The sequence below is a fragment of the Hirundo rustica genome, chromosome 15 (genome assembly GCF_015227805.2).
Source record: "Hirundo rustica isolate bHirRus1 chromosome 15, bHirRus1.pri.v3, whole genome shotgun sequence".
Classification (NCBI taxonomy): domain Eukaryota; kingdom Metazoa; phylum Chordata; class Aves; order Passeriformes; family Hirundinidae; genus Hirundo; species Hirundo rustica.
The window spans coordinates 5,105,180-5,123,447 of record NC_053464.1 but is presented as its reverse complement, the minus strand read 5'-3'; the positions used below and the strand labels follow the sequence as shown (position 1 = coordinate 5,123,447).

General features: G+C 42.2%; 1 protein-coding gene across 2 annotated transcripts; it reads left to right on the top strand.

Annotated features, from left to right (window-relative positions):
• The first annotated feature begins 2,508 nt into the window (after positions 1 to 2,508).
• Positions 2,509 to 17,214, top strand: TMEM114 (transmembrane protein 114). Of its 2 annotated transcripts, none has more exons than XM_058422606.1 (4): positions 2,509 to 2,692; positions 3,739 to 3,819; positions 12,488 to 12,625; positions 15,140 to 17,214. In XM_058422606.1, exons 1-4 carry the CDS (start codon positions 2,509 to 2,511, stop codon positions 15,370 to 15,372), a joined length of 636 nt encoding a protein of 211 aa, XP_058278589.1. In that variant the 3' UTR covers positions 15,373 to 17,214. The 2 variants fall into 2 exon arrangements, with proteins under 2 accessions (XP_058278589.1, XP_039935188.2); XM_040079254.2 differs by having other exon boundaries at positions 15,158 to 15,507.
• The last annotated feature ends 1,054 nt before the right edge of the window (positions 17,215 to 18,268 follow it).

Sequence of the window (18,268 nt, the reverse complement as noted above, 5' to 3'; positions counted from 1 at the left end):
GATTCTGCTTCCCCTGAACAGCACAGGTTCAGAAAAGTTGAGAAGGAACTGCCTTAGAGATGCATTTTATCTGGGAAAAGTCCTGGGAAGCAAAGCTGGTGATTCCCAGAGCACAATGCCCTCTGGATCCCACAGCACCCAAGTAACCCTGCAAGCAGAACAGAGAGCATAGAAGTTACTTACACAAGCTTTGCCATGCTCAGGCTGGAAGAGGCTGATAATTTCACTGCATCACACTCTGGGGAGTGATAATTGACTGAAACTTTGAGAGCATATTCTGAATTATCTTTGTTATTCCGAGTAGCAGATTGATGTTGGCTGATAAAACCAACACCTAGTCTATGCAAAGAAAAATGTTCCTTCTCCATAAAGCTAAGCCCAGAGTAAAATTTTGAATCTTTTATGCTAAAGATCCTAGTTTAACATTCAAAGACCTCAGGAGTCTCTACAGAAACTAATTTGCACTACTGGCTTTTCCCTTTCATTATAGACATTTCCCAATGAATACATGAAATTGTTTTGTTAACTATGTTTTTAGTTTTCTCACTTTGCAGGAATTATTTGTTCCCTAGCATGGGAATGAAGGCCTAAAAAAATTATGGTGATGTGGAAATGAAACCTTTTTGTAGAGATGATTTACTCTTGATATAAATGTTTGTCATTGGAGTCTGGTCAAAAAAGGATTTGGGCTTAGTAGGCTCTAACTTAGGTTTACTGTAAAGTTAGTCGAGACAGAGTCTGCAAGGACCTCCACACATCTTGATGGCTAAAATAGATTATTTAAGAATGTTTCTAAAAATATGCACATGTACAAACCTTTTGCACCCCAAGGTTAGAACAACAGCTCTCCAAGCTCTGATAAGCATCTTGCACAACACCCAATTAACAGCTTGTGCCCAGCTGGGTTAAATGTTCCTCCAGTTTTATACCCTCTGCTTTCCCTTGGATTTAACTGGGAGATGACAGTGGCAGATCATTGCAGGGGAGTGATGATTCAGGTGTATGAGTGCTTCTGGTGCAGATTTATAAGAAGAGAACTGATAAAACCTCTGTCTAACACATGGTATTTGTGGGCATAATTGAAACTTTCAAGTAACTCTGCAAATGTAGTTGGAAAAAAAAAAGAGACAAGCTTGGGATCCCAGTTGAGACTGGTGCCCCGAGGCTTGTTCATTTTGTCTCACTGCATTAACTAGTCTAACAAAACATTTCACTTAATGAACTTTGTATTACCCAAACATTGCAATTACAAGGAGCTAGCAGCTGCCTGGTTTGTGGAACTACAGAGGCATTTTCACAGATTACAAATACAACTTGGAGATGTGAGAAATAGATGGCAAGACCTCAGAATAATGCTATAGCTGCTTAACAGTGTATTCCTGAGTATAAAGACTGTTATATTCCCAGCCATATACATATTTCAGTAGTTTTGCAGAGCAAAATGTGTTCTGTAGTGTTGATGATTTCTGTGTTTATTTAAACACTCTCTCTCAAGGAAAATGTTCCTTTCAACTGATCCTACTGCTGAAACCCTACTGGTTCACGATAGCTTGTTGCCATGGATGGGTAATGATGTCACACATTCTGCCCAGTGTCCATGCCAGAAAATAAATGAGAATGACTTTTTTAATTACTCAGAGTTACTTAGTAATTCCCTGGAAGGCCTGAAGTGAATTACAAAGAAGAAAACAAGATGCCCTGTTGACCCTACCTGCACAGTATCTTTATGCCAGTGAAGAAACACAGTAAAACACCAGAGTAAATTCTCTGCAGGTTTGAAAACAAGGTTCTATAACTGAAATCCACTTTGTTACTCAACAGATTTCAGCAGGCTGAAGATGAGCAGGAGGCTGGGTGAAGTGTGGCTTCAGGGCTCAAACATGAACACCTTCATAACTATAGCTTCTGGAAGAAGGAGCTTGTGTCCTTCCCTCCATCGTGACAGGAAAATGATCTGAGCAGGGTAGAGACATCACTGCAGCAGGTAGTAAATGCCACGCTACTGCCTTCTCTCACAACCCCTTCCAAATTAGGTTAGAACTGGCCTTTTGGGGCCGGCATCTGGAAGGCACGGAACAAGAGGGAATCTCTTGTAAATATACCAGAAAGGCTGCAGGAACACCAACACTGCCTCTGCTCCCCACACCTCGGCTTCTGCTTCCTCCTCCCCTCAAAGGCAGCGGTGTTTGGAGTGCGGGAGCTTTCTCCCCTCGGAGGTGAGCCCATGCCGGAGCTGTGGGATCCCTGGGGATCCCCACGGCCGTGCTTCGGACGGCTTTTCCCTTTCCGCGAGGCAGCGCTGGCCCGCCCGACCGCACGGGGCTCCGCGCTCGCTCCGCACACGGGGGCTCGGGGCTGGGGGCCGGGGGGCAGCGGGGTCTCTGCGGAGCCGGACCGGCGGCGGGGGGTCCCCGGTCCGCCCGCGGGGCGCGGAGCAGCCGGGGCGGGGCTCGGGGCGCGCTACCTGCGCTGCCGCGGGGCCGGGCGAGGCGCGGCGGCGGCGGCACCATGAGGGTTAACTTGGGCGCGCTCTCCCTCTTCGTGGCCCTGGTGGGACTTTCGAGCTTCATCTTCCTCGTGGTGGCCATCGCGACCGACTTCTGGTACATCATCGATGCCTCCAAGCTGGAGGCGTCCCGGAACGGCACGGACGCGCTCAGCTCGCACTCGGGGCTCTGGCGGACCTGCCGCGGTGAGTGCGGGCCGGGGCAGCGGAGCGCTCCGGTGCCGGGATGAGGCTGAGGGGCTGCGGGCTCCGGTGCCGGGATGAGGCTGAGGGGCTGCGGGCTCCGGTGCGGGGATGAGGCTGAGGGGCTGCGGGCTCCGGTGCGGGATGCGGGTGCAGGGATGCGGTGCTCCGTCCGGCTGCGGGGATGCGAGGATGCGGGGATGCGGGGATGCGGGGATGGGGATGCGGGTGTCCGTCCGCCTGCGGGGTCTGGCTCGGGGGCTGTGCCCGCTGCCCGCGGAGCTCCGGCGCTCCCCGGCCGTGCCCGGGACCCGTAGGCAGTGCCCTGTCAATGCCTCCCGTGTCACTTGCCGAAGGAGACATTGGGAGAGCGAATTTTCTGCTACGGTAACCTAATTTTACATTAACTTTTAATTCAAGATAATCTAATAAACGTTAACCATTTAGAAGGAAGGAGATGTCTTTTCATTTGGTTCAGGAAATTAAGGGGCGAAAGTTCTGGGTTAAAGCCACTGAAATGATAAATAATAATATAAAGAATAGAAATAGAAACACGATTGTTTATTTACATAAACAATACAATACAATTAATTTAAATGTAAGTATTATTATGTATCATAATATAGGATTATTATAATCCTATATATCAATATATAGGATTCTCCCCATGTAGTTTATTGATATGCTAGGCATTTAACTTTTGGCTTTGATTCCACTTTTAAAAGCCAGGAGTGAGTAATGTTTGCCATAGGCAAGAAAGGACGTTGCTTCCAGAGGAGCAAGGAGAAAGAGCAGGTTACAGGAATTCTCTCTTTGCTGTGCACTGAGCCCCACTGCAATGAGCAGACGTTTCCCTGTAGACTCCAGTGGTCAGGCCCCATGGGAGCAGCTGATGCTGCATGCTAAAAATCCTCTCATTTCTTTCCTTGGAATGGCTGTTTTAGAAGCAGCTAGTATTATATGAACTATATGTACATGCAAAAAATCAAATTTATGTATAGCAAACAGATATAATGTTTTCCTCATTGTTTTTCCCCTTCTTCTAATAGTGAGGAGTGAATGTTACCCTTTGATAAACCCCTTCTGGCACGAGAATGCGAACATCACCGATTCACACAAACAGCTTTTGTGTGAGTAGCATTTATATTATTTTATATTTCCTTTCACCCTTCCCTCCCCCCTGGCCACTTACAGGGACTCATTTCTGATTCAGAGGGGGAATTCAATGAGAAAGTGTTTTGACTCTGCTTCTGTACAATATCCATCACTGCCTGTGGTCTTTAAGTGTGTTTACTGTTGAAATAACCATCTATTTCATGACAAGTTCAGCTAATTTCTTCCACAGGAACAAGACTTCTCTGACTGGAATGGCACAGGAAGGTACACAATTGTTAAAAATGAAAGTGTTCACAATCACCTCAAAGGAGTCTGGTCACTGAAAATGCTTAAGAACACATTTAAACTAATCTTTATCACAGCTACTTTTCTAGCTTTTCAGTGGGATTCCTGGCACTGATAAACGACTTAACTATGTGAGAATTTAAGAAAATAAATCAGTGACCAAAAGCAGTGTTCAAAGTCTTTGAAGAACATGGTGTTCAAAAACATTAAGCTTGTAATATATTTACTTCTTTTTCTTTAGATTCATTTGTCAATGCCAGAATGTTTTCAAAAAGTCCAAATAGAACATTTTCAAATACTTACAGGCATCTCCTAGAAGATGATTTACTGGCTTTGCATCATATATTCAGCACAATCCTTTCCTTAGACATCCTCGTGTGTGGGCTCGCTTTTTATAATTTTTTTAATTTACCCATCTCTTCTGCCTGACTCTGCAGAACACATGCATTTGTCCTGTTTAAGATGGAACTTTTTCCCTCAAAACCAGCCATTCCCTGGGCTCCAGAGTGGCTTAGAGTGTCTTTAGCTTCTTGGAGCAGCATCTCATGATCGAGCTGCAGGTGCAGCACACAAAGGAAGCCTGGGAGGTGCTGGTGCTGCTGGGGCTGTGTCACAGGGAAGGAACAGGAGGGGCAGATGCCAGTGGGCTGCTGAAGCAGCCAGATAAACACATCAACAGGTTCACTTCTTACAGCCCAGGGTGTCTCTCTGTGCTTTCAAATAGGAAGTGCCATTTCTTTCATCTTCCATCCTCAAAAGAGAGGGCTGTAGCTGCTTGATGGTACTGAAATCAGTGGGAGTGATTGTCTGCCGGATCGCTCGAGCCAGTGAGGGGTCAGCATTTACTGAACCTGCCTGATCATGTTTTAGGTGTCAGCACCTCCACTCTTATGCTGGTGGTAGCTCAGCATTTCAAGATAAAACAATTTGCCTTCCAAAAGTTGTCTGCATATTTGCAAAAGGTACGGCTGTTATTTTTCTCAGGTGAGAGAGTGCAGCTCTTTACTTAAATTACAAAACAAAACCACAAAGCAGTGCTCTTTTGGTTGTAAAAATGTTGTTGGCTTGGAAACAAAGGACGGCTCTTTGTGAGCCATGAAGTGTGAGAAAATAGTGGAAATGAATAAAAATTTGATTAATAATTATGTTTACAGACTCTTCAGGGCCTTGGAGATTTTTTTTTCTCTCACTTTCACATCAAGTACTATTTTTGTGTTCCTGGAAAAAGACTTCAGGTCTGCAAAGACACTTGTATATTTTATTTTAACCAGGTGTAATCTGCCTAAAAATGATGAGAGAAGAAATCAAAGATACCTCAATTGAAAGAACCTGCTAGGTTTGATTGGAATGCCCTACTGAGTTAAATTTTTGATTTTTTTTTTTTTTGCTCAGCTTCAATGCAGTTTCACTGTGGTGAGGCTACAGATCCTCTGCATCAGCAGCTGAACATAGAAAGTAGCATGTCAGTACTTCTTCCTTCTAGGAAATACAGATATTTCTGAGTGAGATCTAGATTCATCAGGTCCTGAGATAGTACCTTCTACATCAGCCTTACTCTTATCACTTAAATGTTTCTGACTGTGGCCACTGCATCATATTTAGGCAGATCATGGCAAAACATCTTCATCTACACCATATTTTAACAAGAATTTTAGAGGAAAATTCTGTGGTCATGGATTGCAGTGTAGTTACAGCAGTTTCTTCATCTGCTGCTGTATGTGGGAAACAAGCTAATTGCACAGCTTTAATAGGTTACTTCAAAAAAATTACATTTTTCTCTCTGTGTGCCTGTGAAGGTGTCTGTGAGGCACAGTCACATGGGATTAATCTCATTCCATCTAGCTGTACACACGTATTTCTCACTGATTGGCACTGAATTTCATGAGCTCTGGCAACATCAAACATGTTTCTTTCTGATTGTTCCTAAAAGGACTTAAAAAGACTGTCTCCTAAAGTAGGCTCTTAAGTAACACCTTGGTCACATCCCTAATTTTTCTGAGTTTGAATGCACTTTCTGTCACATCTTAATTAGACACAAGTGCCATAGAGGTTGGAGAAAGTCTGTATGTGAATGCAAAGAGCTGGGCCTGAGTGGGAACAAAAGTGCTGGCCACTGCCAGAAGACAAACCCTTCATTAGGGAATTAAAAGCCCTCACAGTCCTTTCCTCCACATTTCCAATATCTCCCCTATTCATCCCAGCAGATTCCTTTTAGGCTTATTGTGTACTTCAAATCGAGCTCCTGGCAAATTGAAATAATTGGGTGCCCAAGTTAAAATCCTGTGCCAGCAGCAATATTACCCAGGCAATCAACCTAGGCCTAGTTAAGCCTGGGACTATGATGTCTTTCCATATCACAGCAGCAGTCTTGAGCTACTCCTCTAATGGATTGCACACAAACACACTCTCTCCTCTACATCAGCCTTCCACTTCTTCTCTTACCACTCCCCCCAGCTGAACATGCAGTGTGTACCCTCTCTCCCCCTCAAACCCACGATGGATAAATTATTTCCCTATTACAGATTACAGCATAGCCTGGTTATTTATTTGTTTAAAACATCAGCCACTGTCTAAAGAAAAACACCACTCCACTGCCTACCACTAGCTTTTCTGAAAGTTCTACATTAATAAAATTGTTTTTCACTGGAGATGGACACTTTCCTCTGGCCCAAACAGGAGTAAAATGAGTGTATCACTTTCTGTAATTTAGACAGTTATTAGAGTCTCTTGGTGACTACTAGGATTGAAGACAGCCCTCCAAAAATTCCCTTAGAATTTAAATTTGTCAGCAAAGACACGTCTAGTATTTTGTCTTGCCATATGTTTTCCTGTGCCAGCTACGGCAGACAAGCTGCAAGAGCAACATTTGTCATGGTGAGCCAAATCTATCTCTCTCTAAATGACAAAATAAGGATAGCAGTGACTGCAAAGGCAGCTGCATCGACTTCTGAGCAGCTTCGCCATTTTCCAGTAGCAGAAATGTAATGTCCCAAATCTAGATGTTGAGGGTCACACAGGGAGGGAAGCTGCTGAATAGAAAGAATGGCAGTGCTTTATCAGCTGAAAACTTTTCCCCAAGAGTTTGAACTTTTTAAAAGAATTTCTTAAAAGGAAAGAAAAACCCAAACAAGAAACCTTAACATGTTACACTGGTGAAAAGTTGCTCTTAGGCATTTTTGTCATATATATATTTTCCATTTGCCAAAGACTGTGTTGTTAATAATGGGTAAATACCAGTACAGATTTAGCTGAAGGCAACACCAGTATAATCTCTGCAAAATGAAAAATATTGTAAATATTTCTAATCAAAACCAGGCAATTTCTCTTGAATCTCAGCTTTGTACTTCGGCTGCTGCAAAGCTGGGACTGGAGTTGTGAAAAATAATGTGAGAGGAACTGCTGCTCTTTCTTACAGTCTGTGTGACACACAAACCATCTGCATTAGGTACAAGGTATGATTAAGCCTCTGGCAATCCTGATTTTTCGTCAGAGACTTGAACAACAGGGCCAGTGATTGGGTTCCTTTTACAAGTCCATTTTTAGTGCTCTCCTCTCTTCCTGACCCATCCAGAAATGAGTACTTAATGGATGTGCTTTCCATTCATATTGTTTTTCCTGTTATAAAATCCAGTTGTGCCCATTGTGCCCATGCACAACTGCTTTCAAGTATTCTCCCGAGAGTATTTTTATTTTTTTTTTTTTTTAGACATTAATGTAACCGGAACCATGAGGCTGCAGACAAGTTCATGCTTCCTGCAGGGAAACAATCTTTGCAGCAGAGGCAGCCCGTTTCAGCTGATACCTCAGCTGATAATGTGACAGCTGCCTTGGTTTCTTCCTCAACAAAATGAGTTTAATAGTACAGATAAACTTGTCTGGGTCTCCTTACAGCATGTGGATGGACCCTGTAACCTGTCATGCACCAGCTGCTTTCACACTTCACCCTGCTCCTCATGGTCCTGCTTCATTTTTACTGGGTTGCAGTTTATAATGTTATAAGGAATGCTTTATTCTTTCGCCACCGTGACATTTTTTCCTGAGGGATTTATAGATCTTTGCAAATTTTCTTTTGGTTTTAAGCTACCAGAAGGGAACAGCTGGGGCTGGAGCAAGAGCCGTTTCAGAGGCCAAGTGAAATAAGACCCAGATGATGCACATAGAAATTCTGGTTTAATTGATCTGGCAGGTGTGTACCTGTTTCTGAGCAACAGTGCGCTGTTCCTTCTGAGAGGTGCCAGTGAACATCTGCTTCAGTACTTACTGTAGATATTACAGTAAATATATACAGAAATCTGAGATAACTGCAGCACCATTGCAGCTGAGGCCTAACAAGTGACAAGTTCTGATGAATGTTCTCATTTTCAGATTCATTGGTACCACAGCAGCAGAATGTGAGCCACGGCGCATCGCTCGCATTCATCATTCTACCCATTCCTGCTACTGGAGTTTTTTGTCAGTGCCACCAGCTGCAGGTCTAGCATAATTTTATTTCTGCTATCGGCAATTGGTCTCCCCGTTTAGCTCAGGGATTTTTTGAGACAAGCATGAAGCCCAGACATACTACCCACAGACCAGAGCCTGGCTAATCATCCTGTTGACCCCGAACTCTATGAGCAATCCTCCTCTGCCACCTTTTCTCTGTTGAACAGGAGGGAATCCAGGCCTTCCTGTCCCTGTGGCCCAAGCCCAGAAGACACACATTTAGCTACAGACGAGTTCTCTTCAGTTGTTTATTGGTTTTCTAACTTGTTCCCTTGCTTTTTTCCTAGCAAGGTGGTCAGGCTTTCCTCTGTGCACTGCTTCTTCCTGGCTTTATCAAGCCCTTCTGGAGCAGCCCCATTGGTTTTAACAACTGCCAGGAGTCTGTTTCAGCTGGAGGCTTTTTCTTTCTAACTGGCTCTTTAGTTACTGCTGGGTAAGATAAACAGGCCCTTAATTAAGCTTTCTGAGCCGATGCCGTTTGGAGTGTTTTTGATGAGGTGATATTACAGATTTCCAGGCACTATTTGCTGTTATAAGCTGTGCAAACAAATCCAAAGTTAGTTTGAAGCAATTAAGCTCCAGGATGTTAACAGGAGATGATTAACAAAACTGCTGGGCTTGCACTTGGTTACTTCTGACACCACTCAGTGTTTCTATTTCATTCCACAGATTTCTCTCACAAACAACTCCTCAACAACTGCGTTGAGTGGTAATTTAGAAATGCCTGCCAAATTCTCAGATCTGGACACACACTGCAGATGTCACTCTTACAGATACTTGGCCAGACCTCTAGTAAAAGAGGTTTGGCTAGATAATGTGCAACTTCAGTAACTATGATTGAACAATTTGATTATTTTTTGTTTCAAAAACAGGGAGTGTTTTTCAAAAGTTTTTGAGTTTGTTTCAGTATTTCCAAGATTAAACCATTGGATCTTTCATGTTGGACCAACAGGGAACTCAGGTGTTGAGGAAGAGATGTGGGAAACTAAATTCTGTTTTACAAGAAAGTGCGCATGCTTCTTCTTTTGCAAAATGCTTAGGGTGTTTTTTTTCCAATACTGGATTAATTTCATCAATACGAAGACAGTTATATGTTTAATACATAATGAATAAATGCATATTTCAACAGAAACTAAAAAATCACTAAAATGACTGCAAAATTAATGTTTTAACTTATTTCACAGATTATTATTGAAGACAGAAACACAGTAAAGATATTTTAAGTCATGTTCTTCTATAAACTAATTCTGTTCCTCTAATCAAGGAATATAATGGCATAATATCATATGCCAGATGGCATGAATTCAGATTCCAGAGTGGTTTCCATGGCAGCATTTTAGAATAAGTTTTCCAGGCAGTTGCAGATTTCATAATACAAATAAGTATTAGATATTGAACTAGAACACTGGAGATTATAAAAGTACTGTTTGACCAAATAGAATTCACTAAATATTTGATTTTTAAAAAGCTGCAGGTGATTAATGAGAAATGTGTCGGAAAAGTGAGGCTCTGTCACAGTGGTGTTTGTGGGTTTCATCTGAGCTGTCCCTAAACCCTATATTTTCACCAAAGAGGGCATAACAGTCAGAGTTATTCTGATATTGCAACTGTCACAGATCATTAATGTAATCTAGGACGCTCCCAAGGATGCTCTGGAATCGTTTTCCTTTCCCTTTCCTTCACAAGGTTCCATTCAGAGTTGTGTTTTGCTCACCCACACGTGTCCTGGCTCGGGCTGCAGTAGCTGAAATCACACCATGTCAAGAAAAGTCAAAAAAATGGCAAGTTAGTGCTGCTGGCCTGAGCTGGAGTTTGTTAGCAGCGGCTTGGACTGGTGAGGGACACCTGAAAAATCACAAAGCTGGGAGCCAGCCATGAATTTGTGTGTGTTTGTTCTCTCTCAGCAAGGCCAGGCTGAGCACAGGGTTGCACCATTCTCACATTCATACTTTTGAGATGTTAATTGCAGCCTCTGAAGATTTTATTCTCCCAAGGCTTTTTCATCTTTTACATGCAAGACCAAATCTAAGAGGACACATGGGTGTCAGAATGGTGGGGAATAATCAAAATGAGACCAAATAACACTCAGCAAGCTCCAATGTGGCTGAAGACCACGCTGCCTCTCTAGAATATGAGAACTGAATTGGGTGCCCAGCCTCTATTCTGTCACATCGAGTTTCAGCACATCCCCAACACCCACTTTTAACCTTCCTGAACTAAGTTCCATGGCTATTTCTCATCTTGGAATTTGGCTAAGATTTGCAGGCAGTTTTGACATGCTGGTTTGTTCCCAGTGAGCTGAGGACTGATCTGGCTGTCAGCACTGAGAGTTGCTTTAGGTCTGTGTTCCTTAGCCAGGAACAGCAGCCGTGGCCAGTTTTGCTGAAGGAAGGCTCAGGGAGTGTCCTCAGCTTTAGAATCAAAGAGGGTAAGTGCTCTCTTCAATGCAGAATGTTGAATTCATGATTTCTGTGCATCAGCTGGTCCTGATGAGAGCAATTTTTGGGACTGAATATGAAAATATAATACCAGTGTAAATAAGCAGGGGGAAAAGAAAGAAAAAAAAAAAAAAAGGGGTCACCTCCCAAAACTTTGTCATTTGCCACTTTTTTTTTTTTTTTTTTTTTTTTTTTTTTTTTTTTTTTTTTTTTGTGAGCATGTTCTGTGCTACACAAAACAAATAATTATGTCTGGAAACCACATTCTACTGAAGTAAAGACATCAATGGTGTCTGCCTTGATGCCATGCAGACCCTTCCTAACCTTCCAGGGTTCTGGAACTGAGCAGAGACATGAACACAATTGTGTCTGATCTTTATAATGCTGCTGTAGAGGATGAGCTGGATCCTTAGCCAGCGGCAGATGCAGTACCTCCAATTCTGTGGGCAGTTACAGTGACTTGAAAAAAATTGATCATTTGATCACACATCAACTGTGAGCTTGTAAGTGATTCCTTTTCCTGAGCTAATGGTGTATTGTTTCTCTGTGAAATTAAATGAGACAATGAAGCGTAGACCTCTTCAGAATATGGATTTTACATTTTCTTTTCTCAGTTACTCTGCACTTTACTCTGGTATGAAACAAAATGATACTGGAATTACTTTTTTTTTTCTTTTTTTTGGTTATTTTGAAGAAAAGGTTGGGTTGAATGTTGTGGATAGATTGCATCAGAGGTAACAATGATTCAATAATGGTTTATGATGGAAAAAACAGGGTGATATGAAAAAATACATAGCAACCCTCTGTTTACACAGCTATTAAAATGTTATAGGGATCAAGAAAGACTAATGTAAAACATTTAGCATGGGAGGAAGCAAGCAGGGGAGGTTAATGCACTTAGTGAAGCTGTTGTAGAAAGCAGTGACAGCATCAGAGCTGGCTGGGAAAATTTACCTGTAGTTGATGGTCAGCTGCAGCAAAAGAAAAGGTCAACAATTTGCTACATCAGTGCAGCAGAAGACACGTGACAGAAGAGAAACCTTTAATCAAAGCATGGCTGGATGTCACCTCCCAAACAGAACGGTGTGATTCACATAACAGGGTTACTTTTTGTTAAGGTTGCCAGTGCCTACCTGGTATGCAGTGCATCACCTGATATCCAGCTGGCTCAAGGGCTGGGAACAGTTTAATTGCTCATATATATCCGTGTAGACATATCCTTTTTATCTGTGGTCTCTGTTTGAAACACAGGCTGTGATCCTGTGAGGGTTTGTTTTGCTTGTTACCTTTTCCTCCATACCATGTGTTTGTCCTGCTGATTTACTCTGAAAACCCAAGGGGTTGTCCAGTTTCTTGTTTGTGCAGCACAGAATGAGGCTTTGATCCTGATCAGAGGATCTGCACTTAATAATTATTGGTACATCCACTGACACCATAATAAAATATTACAATATTAACATTCTTCATTTTTCCTCAGACATGCATGGAACATTTGTCATCCTGATGCCCCTCAGCCTGATACTGATGATTTTTGGAGGAATGACTGGATTCATCAGTATTCTTGCCAGGGCCTACCTACTGCTCCTAATGACAGGACTGCTTTTCCTTTTTGGAGGTACTCAATCAAACTCCTGGCCTAACTGTTTTAGATAACAAGAGCTTGTATCTGGGAAACATCACTTTGTTTCCCAGGGAATAAAAGCCAAGCCGGAATTTTCTTTCAGAATAATGCTGGTGTTCATTTACCTGGTGCCTGCTGGGGTCCTGATTCTGGAATAGAGCTGCTTAGGAGAGGCAAATATCCCTCCTTGGGGAGGGAGGCACCCTTCGAACAATCTGTGTTTTCTGTGCTCATTAACACAAAAGATTTAATGACTTTTGAGCACGCTGCACAAATTCCTTACAGATGGGGTAATGGGGTGATGGAAAAGAGACTGTGGAATTACTACATTGTAAGGTTGCACAGATTTTGCAACTGTTAAGAAAATGGATGTTTTTGAAAAGGCATTTGCATTGAGTTCCTGAAAAGGGTCTTGTTAGGTATTCCTGGGTTAGCCTCACTGCTAGTTTTGATCTAGAGCGGTGTCCCCAAACTGTGGGCCACAAAAGAAAACCCCCAGAAGTTATTTTAGTTAGAGTGTAGCATTTCAAGTTGAAGCAAGCAAAATGCTTTTACACTTGTTTTTCTTTTTTTTTTTTCCTTTTTTTTTTTTTTTTTTGCTGTATCCAAACCCACTGTGTTTTAGAAGGTAATTTATGAATTGAAAAACCTAAACACATTCTGTCACTGTAGGAAAGCTGTATTTAAATCTGCATTTTCTGTTCCAAACAGATTTTCAGTGCTGTTTTACAATGTAACTTAAAACAGAATATTTTCCTGACAGAAAAGGGGATCCTCAGAATTGGCTCTCATCAACGGCTCATACAGTTCTATTTTTAAGAAGAAAATGCTAAAAGATTGCTGGAAGCAAATGCTGCTGTCTCAAATCCTTGACTGAGCTTTTTAGCCTGAAATGCTGTAACACAGACCAACCATTCCCCATTGTGATTGCCTCCTAAAAAGAAGAGCAAGTTCTAATTCCTCGGAACAGCAGAAAGCTGTATTCACTGAAAAGGCTGGTGGAAAACTGCTCCAGATAGTCAGTGAAAAATGAAAAGCTGTGAAGTGCCAAGCATGATTATCCCAGGGGCATTTCTGAGCCATTTGGGGCTGCAAAGAGGGAAAGGAAACAGAGACAGTGTCAGGAGAGGGGTGCTTGAGGAGTTTCTGGGTGTGCAGCTGGAGCAGTTTCCCAGGAGAACATGGACAGAGTGTGGGGTGGCCTTTGGTTGAGACCAGCCCCCCATCCTGCTCTGGCTGGATGCACAGAACGGTTTTGTAGGACACTCAGATTCACAAAGTTGAGTATTAGATAGTTCTGTCTCAGCAGAAAGAGATATTTGGAGATGCTATTCCAGGTTTGTGGGGTTTTAAGCCCTCAGAACTGTTCCACATGTCAGGACATCCCATATGTTTCCCCATTTTTAAGAAAGCGAATCACAGAATTCAATGCACCTTGTTGAAAATGTCAACAAATGTCAACAAATCAGTCTTTTCCATTTCTGCTAACAAAAGGTATGAAGTGATTTTTTTGTTTTTTCCCCTCCTTGCAGTGGGCTAGAATAAAGTACAGGCATCATAGGATGGTTAAAATCAGGAATATGAGTATGAATTTGGACTGATGGATAGCCCAATATTCTTTTGTCTTGGTTTGCCCCAATCAAATATATATTTCTGGCAAAAAGGCAGACTCATGAAGATCGACTGTAATTTAACAGAAAGCTTTAGCAAAATTTTCTCCCTCAATATCAGATAAGACACTGTCTTGTCCTGAATGTGTTTCAGTATTTACTTTCTCTGGGCTGCAGTCCTTTTATCCAGGGCCCTGTTACTGGATTTTTTTTGCTGCTGACCCAGTAAAGCCATTCCCTAGATTTACCACCTTTTGAACAGTCCTTTCATTCTGAACACATCTGGCTCCTTGTTTGGGTGCCCTTATTAATTTATTTTTAGTCCGTCCCAAAGATGTCTTTGACTCGGGTATCTGGAAGTGATGGATAGTTGTGACAGCACAACCCTTGGTGGGAGGTGATAGTAAAGACCAAGAAATTGACATTAAACACTCAAAACTGACAATACTCAGAAAACAGCCTCAATTCAGTGACCTGAAATACAAGAATCTGGGTCTCCATGGGCTTTATTGCATACAGGGACACAACTGTACATGGTGCTCAGCAGTGAGGAATCAGGATATATTATAATACAGTACTGAAAACAGAGATGCACATGCATTAGGTATCTGTAAAATATAGGACTTGAATTTTATTGTGGGAGGCTTACTGCCAGACATTGTGATTCAGTTTTTAACAGTGGGAGCATGTTATCCTCCATGGACACAAATAACCCTGCCTTTACTTCCCTCTCACCCTCATTCCACAAGAAGCCACCTCAGCTAGATTTCAAAGATAATCTGTAAATCTAGCCTGGCTAGAATAGAAGGAGTGACAAAGAGACTCTAAGATCTATCCAATTGACTGTTTTCAGTTTCTTCAGTGGCTGCTAAGTAGCTGAACATGTTTCTCTTTTCAGCTCTTGTTACCCTTACAGGAATCAGTGTCTATATTGCATATTCAGCCGCTGCCTTCCAAGAAGCTGTTTGCCTCCTGAGGAGCAAGGATCTCCTGGTGGAAATCGATATCAGGTTTGGCTGGTCCCTGGCACTAGTCTGGATCTCCTTTGTGGCAGAAGTGCTCACTGGGGCCGTGTTCCTCCTGGCAGCAAGAGTGGTGGGTCTGAAACGGCATCGTGAACAGGCTTTATGAGCAACAGGTGCCTTTGCAACAACAGAGCCCTGCAGAGCCTGATAATTTGGATTATTTGGTCCATCTGGCCACTAGGGGTAATGAGAGTGGCAAGGTTTAGCATCTTGTGAGCTGTTGTAAGCCTTTTTCCTCACAGGTGGCTATAAAACACAAAGATTCTGGTAAATCAGTGAAACATTCCAGGTGGTGTCAATTAGGAAACTCTTGTGTCCTTAGAAGAAAGTGCATTGCAGTGTTTGTATTCCCAGAATAAGTTCAGCTGGCAGCTCATCAGACATCTCCATTCATTGCTTAGAACAAGGCAGATCTCTTGCTTTCTTTTCTCTTTTCTGCTGTCTCAGCAAAGTGCCTCAGAGTACCTTGCAGGCCAGATTTTGGGTTCTCCTGAGAGTTCTAAGAAGGACGTGGAGCTGTTGGATTGAGTCCAGAGGAGGCCATGAAGATTCTCAGAGGACTCAGCACCTCTGCTCTGGAGATGGACTGAGAGAGCTAGGGCTGTTCAGCTTGGACAAGAGGAGACTCTGAGGAGACCTTAAAGCCCTTCCCAATGCCTAAAGGGGCTCCAGGAGAGCTGGACTTTGGACAGGGGTCTGGTGGTTGGAACTAGATGATATGTCACATCCTTACCCACCCAAACCATTCCAGGATCCTGCAGTCCAGCGGATGGTAGTGGCTGTGATGCTGAGGTTCTTGAGTGCGGTGCAGTGGTGAGTGCACTGCAAGAGGAGGATACAGCTGTTTCCAGATGTTTAACTGCTGGAGACAGCCCCAATCTCTCAGTGATCAGGCTACATACTTCTCTCCTTCAGCTTATTACTAACTGCTTTTTCAACTCTTCAATGCAGAAGACATATCTGATGGATTTTCCAGTTTTCACTTTGCAGTTTTGTGATGATTGATGCTTCTTTTTCACAAAGTTTGTGCACATGCTTTGTGCTAGAATGTTTATCTTGTGCTGAAACTGCTGAGTAAACTGATCAGGCAGGACACATGAATTTAATTTTGGGTGCCAAGCATTCTAGCTTTTCCTCTGGGTAGCAGCATCTAAGAGAACATTTACTTCAGTGCCCACTGAAGTTACTGAAGAAAATTCCTCCTGACTGCTGTGCTGAATAGAGACTGGAATGTGATAACAGCTTCACTACATTTCTGTTAGATCACGTATTTCTGGAGGCCCTCAGCACACTGCAGTGCAGGACTGTGACTCAGGAGCTGTGTCAGGCACTCTCTGTCATTGGGCAAGTCCCTAGTACACTCTCCAGCAGCACAAAGGGCATCATTCACCTACCTCTGTTAAACACCAGAACAATTTTATCAGTGTGCCCTGTGTTAAAGATTGCACATTCACTCTTACTGAGCTTGGCTCTAATCTTGCTCCCAAAGTACCAATTCTTTTGTGAAAAAATCATGGCAGGGAGCTCCTGAGAGCTGACAGTCTTTGGAGATATAAGGGATCATTTTAATGCCATGTTGTGAATGAAGAACTGAGCCAGGAAACTTATCCAAGGTCACATGAAACCTGAGTTTCTGAATCCTGGGCTAAGACTTTACTTGTCAGATCTTGCTTGTTGTCAGAATTAAATAAGGCTCAAAATCCTGAATGGAGTGAGCAGAAGAAATTCTGTGACTAGTCTGTAATTTTGTAATTCTTAGTTGCTCCAACATTGGTTTTCAGGTGTTTTCTATGTTGCCTTATGTTGGGACCATGTATTTGAGTCATTTTACAAGTTAAAGCATACCAAATCAGCTCTATAAGAACTGTAAGAAAAAATCCTTTGTAGTCAAAATTCCATGTGCTTAAGCGAATTATGTAAAATTTAATTCTCTGTTTTGGTGCTGGTGAAACTATTAATAATGCAATTTGTATGATGTTACTCAGACAATACTGTAAGGTGTAATAATAAAATATCATCTGAGTTATTTTTTGAATATTTATTACAGATGTCATTTTAAAGTGGTTTTGAGTGTTATAAAATTAAATAAAATGGTGTCTCAGAACAGGAATTATTTACCAAGACATGAAAGAACTAAGATATTTATTTTTCTTTAACTTTTTCTGCAGATTTATTCTACTGTTTTTTATGATGCTTTTGAAGTTCCTGTGTCAGATGTGGTAGGTATTTAAAAGATATTTACACAGCTACAATATAAAATACTGAAGTGATCAAATCTAATTAGAAAGCCAATGAATCTGTTATTGAATTAGAGCAATTCTCATTTCCATGGCTTTCCTAAATTTCTTATTCTGGCTTCCTGCAATATCTGGCACAATGATAATAAAGAGTATCTTCTGCTCCTGAACATTTGCATAACCCCTGAATTTCTCTGAAATTCCTTCTGAATACAAAGAACAAAATATGGTTTGGAATAGTTAAATTAGCATTGAACATTTTGAAAAATTATACTGGGAAGAGGAAACATCCTAGAAAGGACTTTATGTAATTTGAAACAAATTATTTTATCAGCTTCTTCCTCTGACTGAAATGAATGTTTATTTAATGCCATGTTCTTTGTTGTGTTATCCCCCAAATAATTTACTGAGATGAGGAGAGAGACTGCTCCCATTACTTTCTGGTGAATTGCAAACTCATTGGTAATTTGCCGCATCGAAAGTGAAGAAAAACAGATGTACAGAGCAGAGCAGCCGTGTCTGAGGGGGCACACAGCTCCTGCCCAACCCCAGGCACTCCTTTAGGGACTTCCTTGAGGGGTGGCAGGGAAGGATGGGGGAAATCAGAAGAATCCTTGAGCATGAGAAATGTGGAGATACACAAGATATTTAGAGGCCGTGCTGGTGAATGTAATGCAGACATGAATCCACAAGGATTCAGTGTGTGTCTGTGCTGACCCCCAGCTGGCTCCTGCAGAGTGTCCCCACATCTGATGGCCAGGGGGA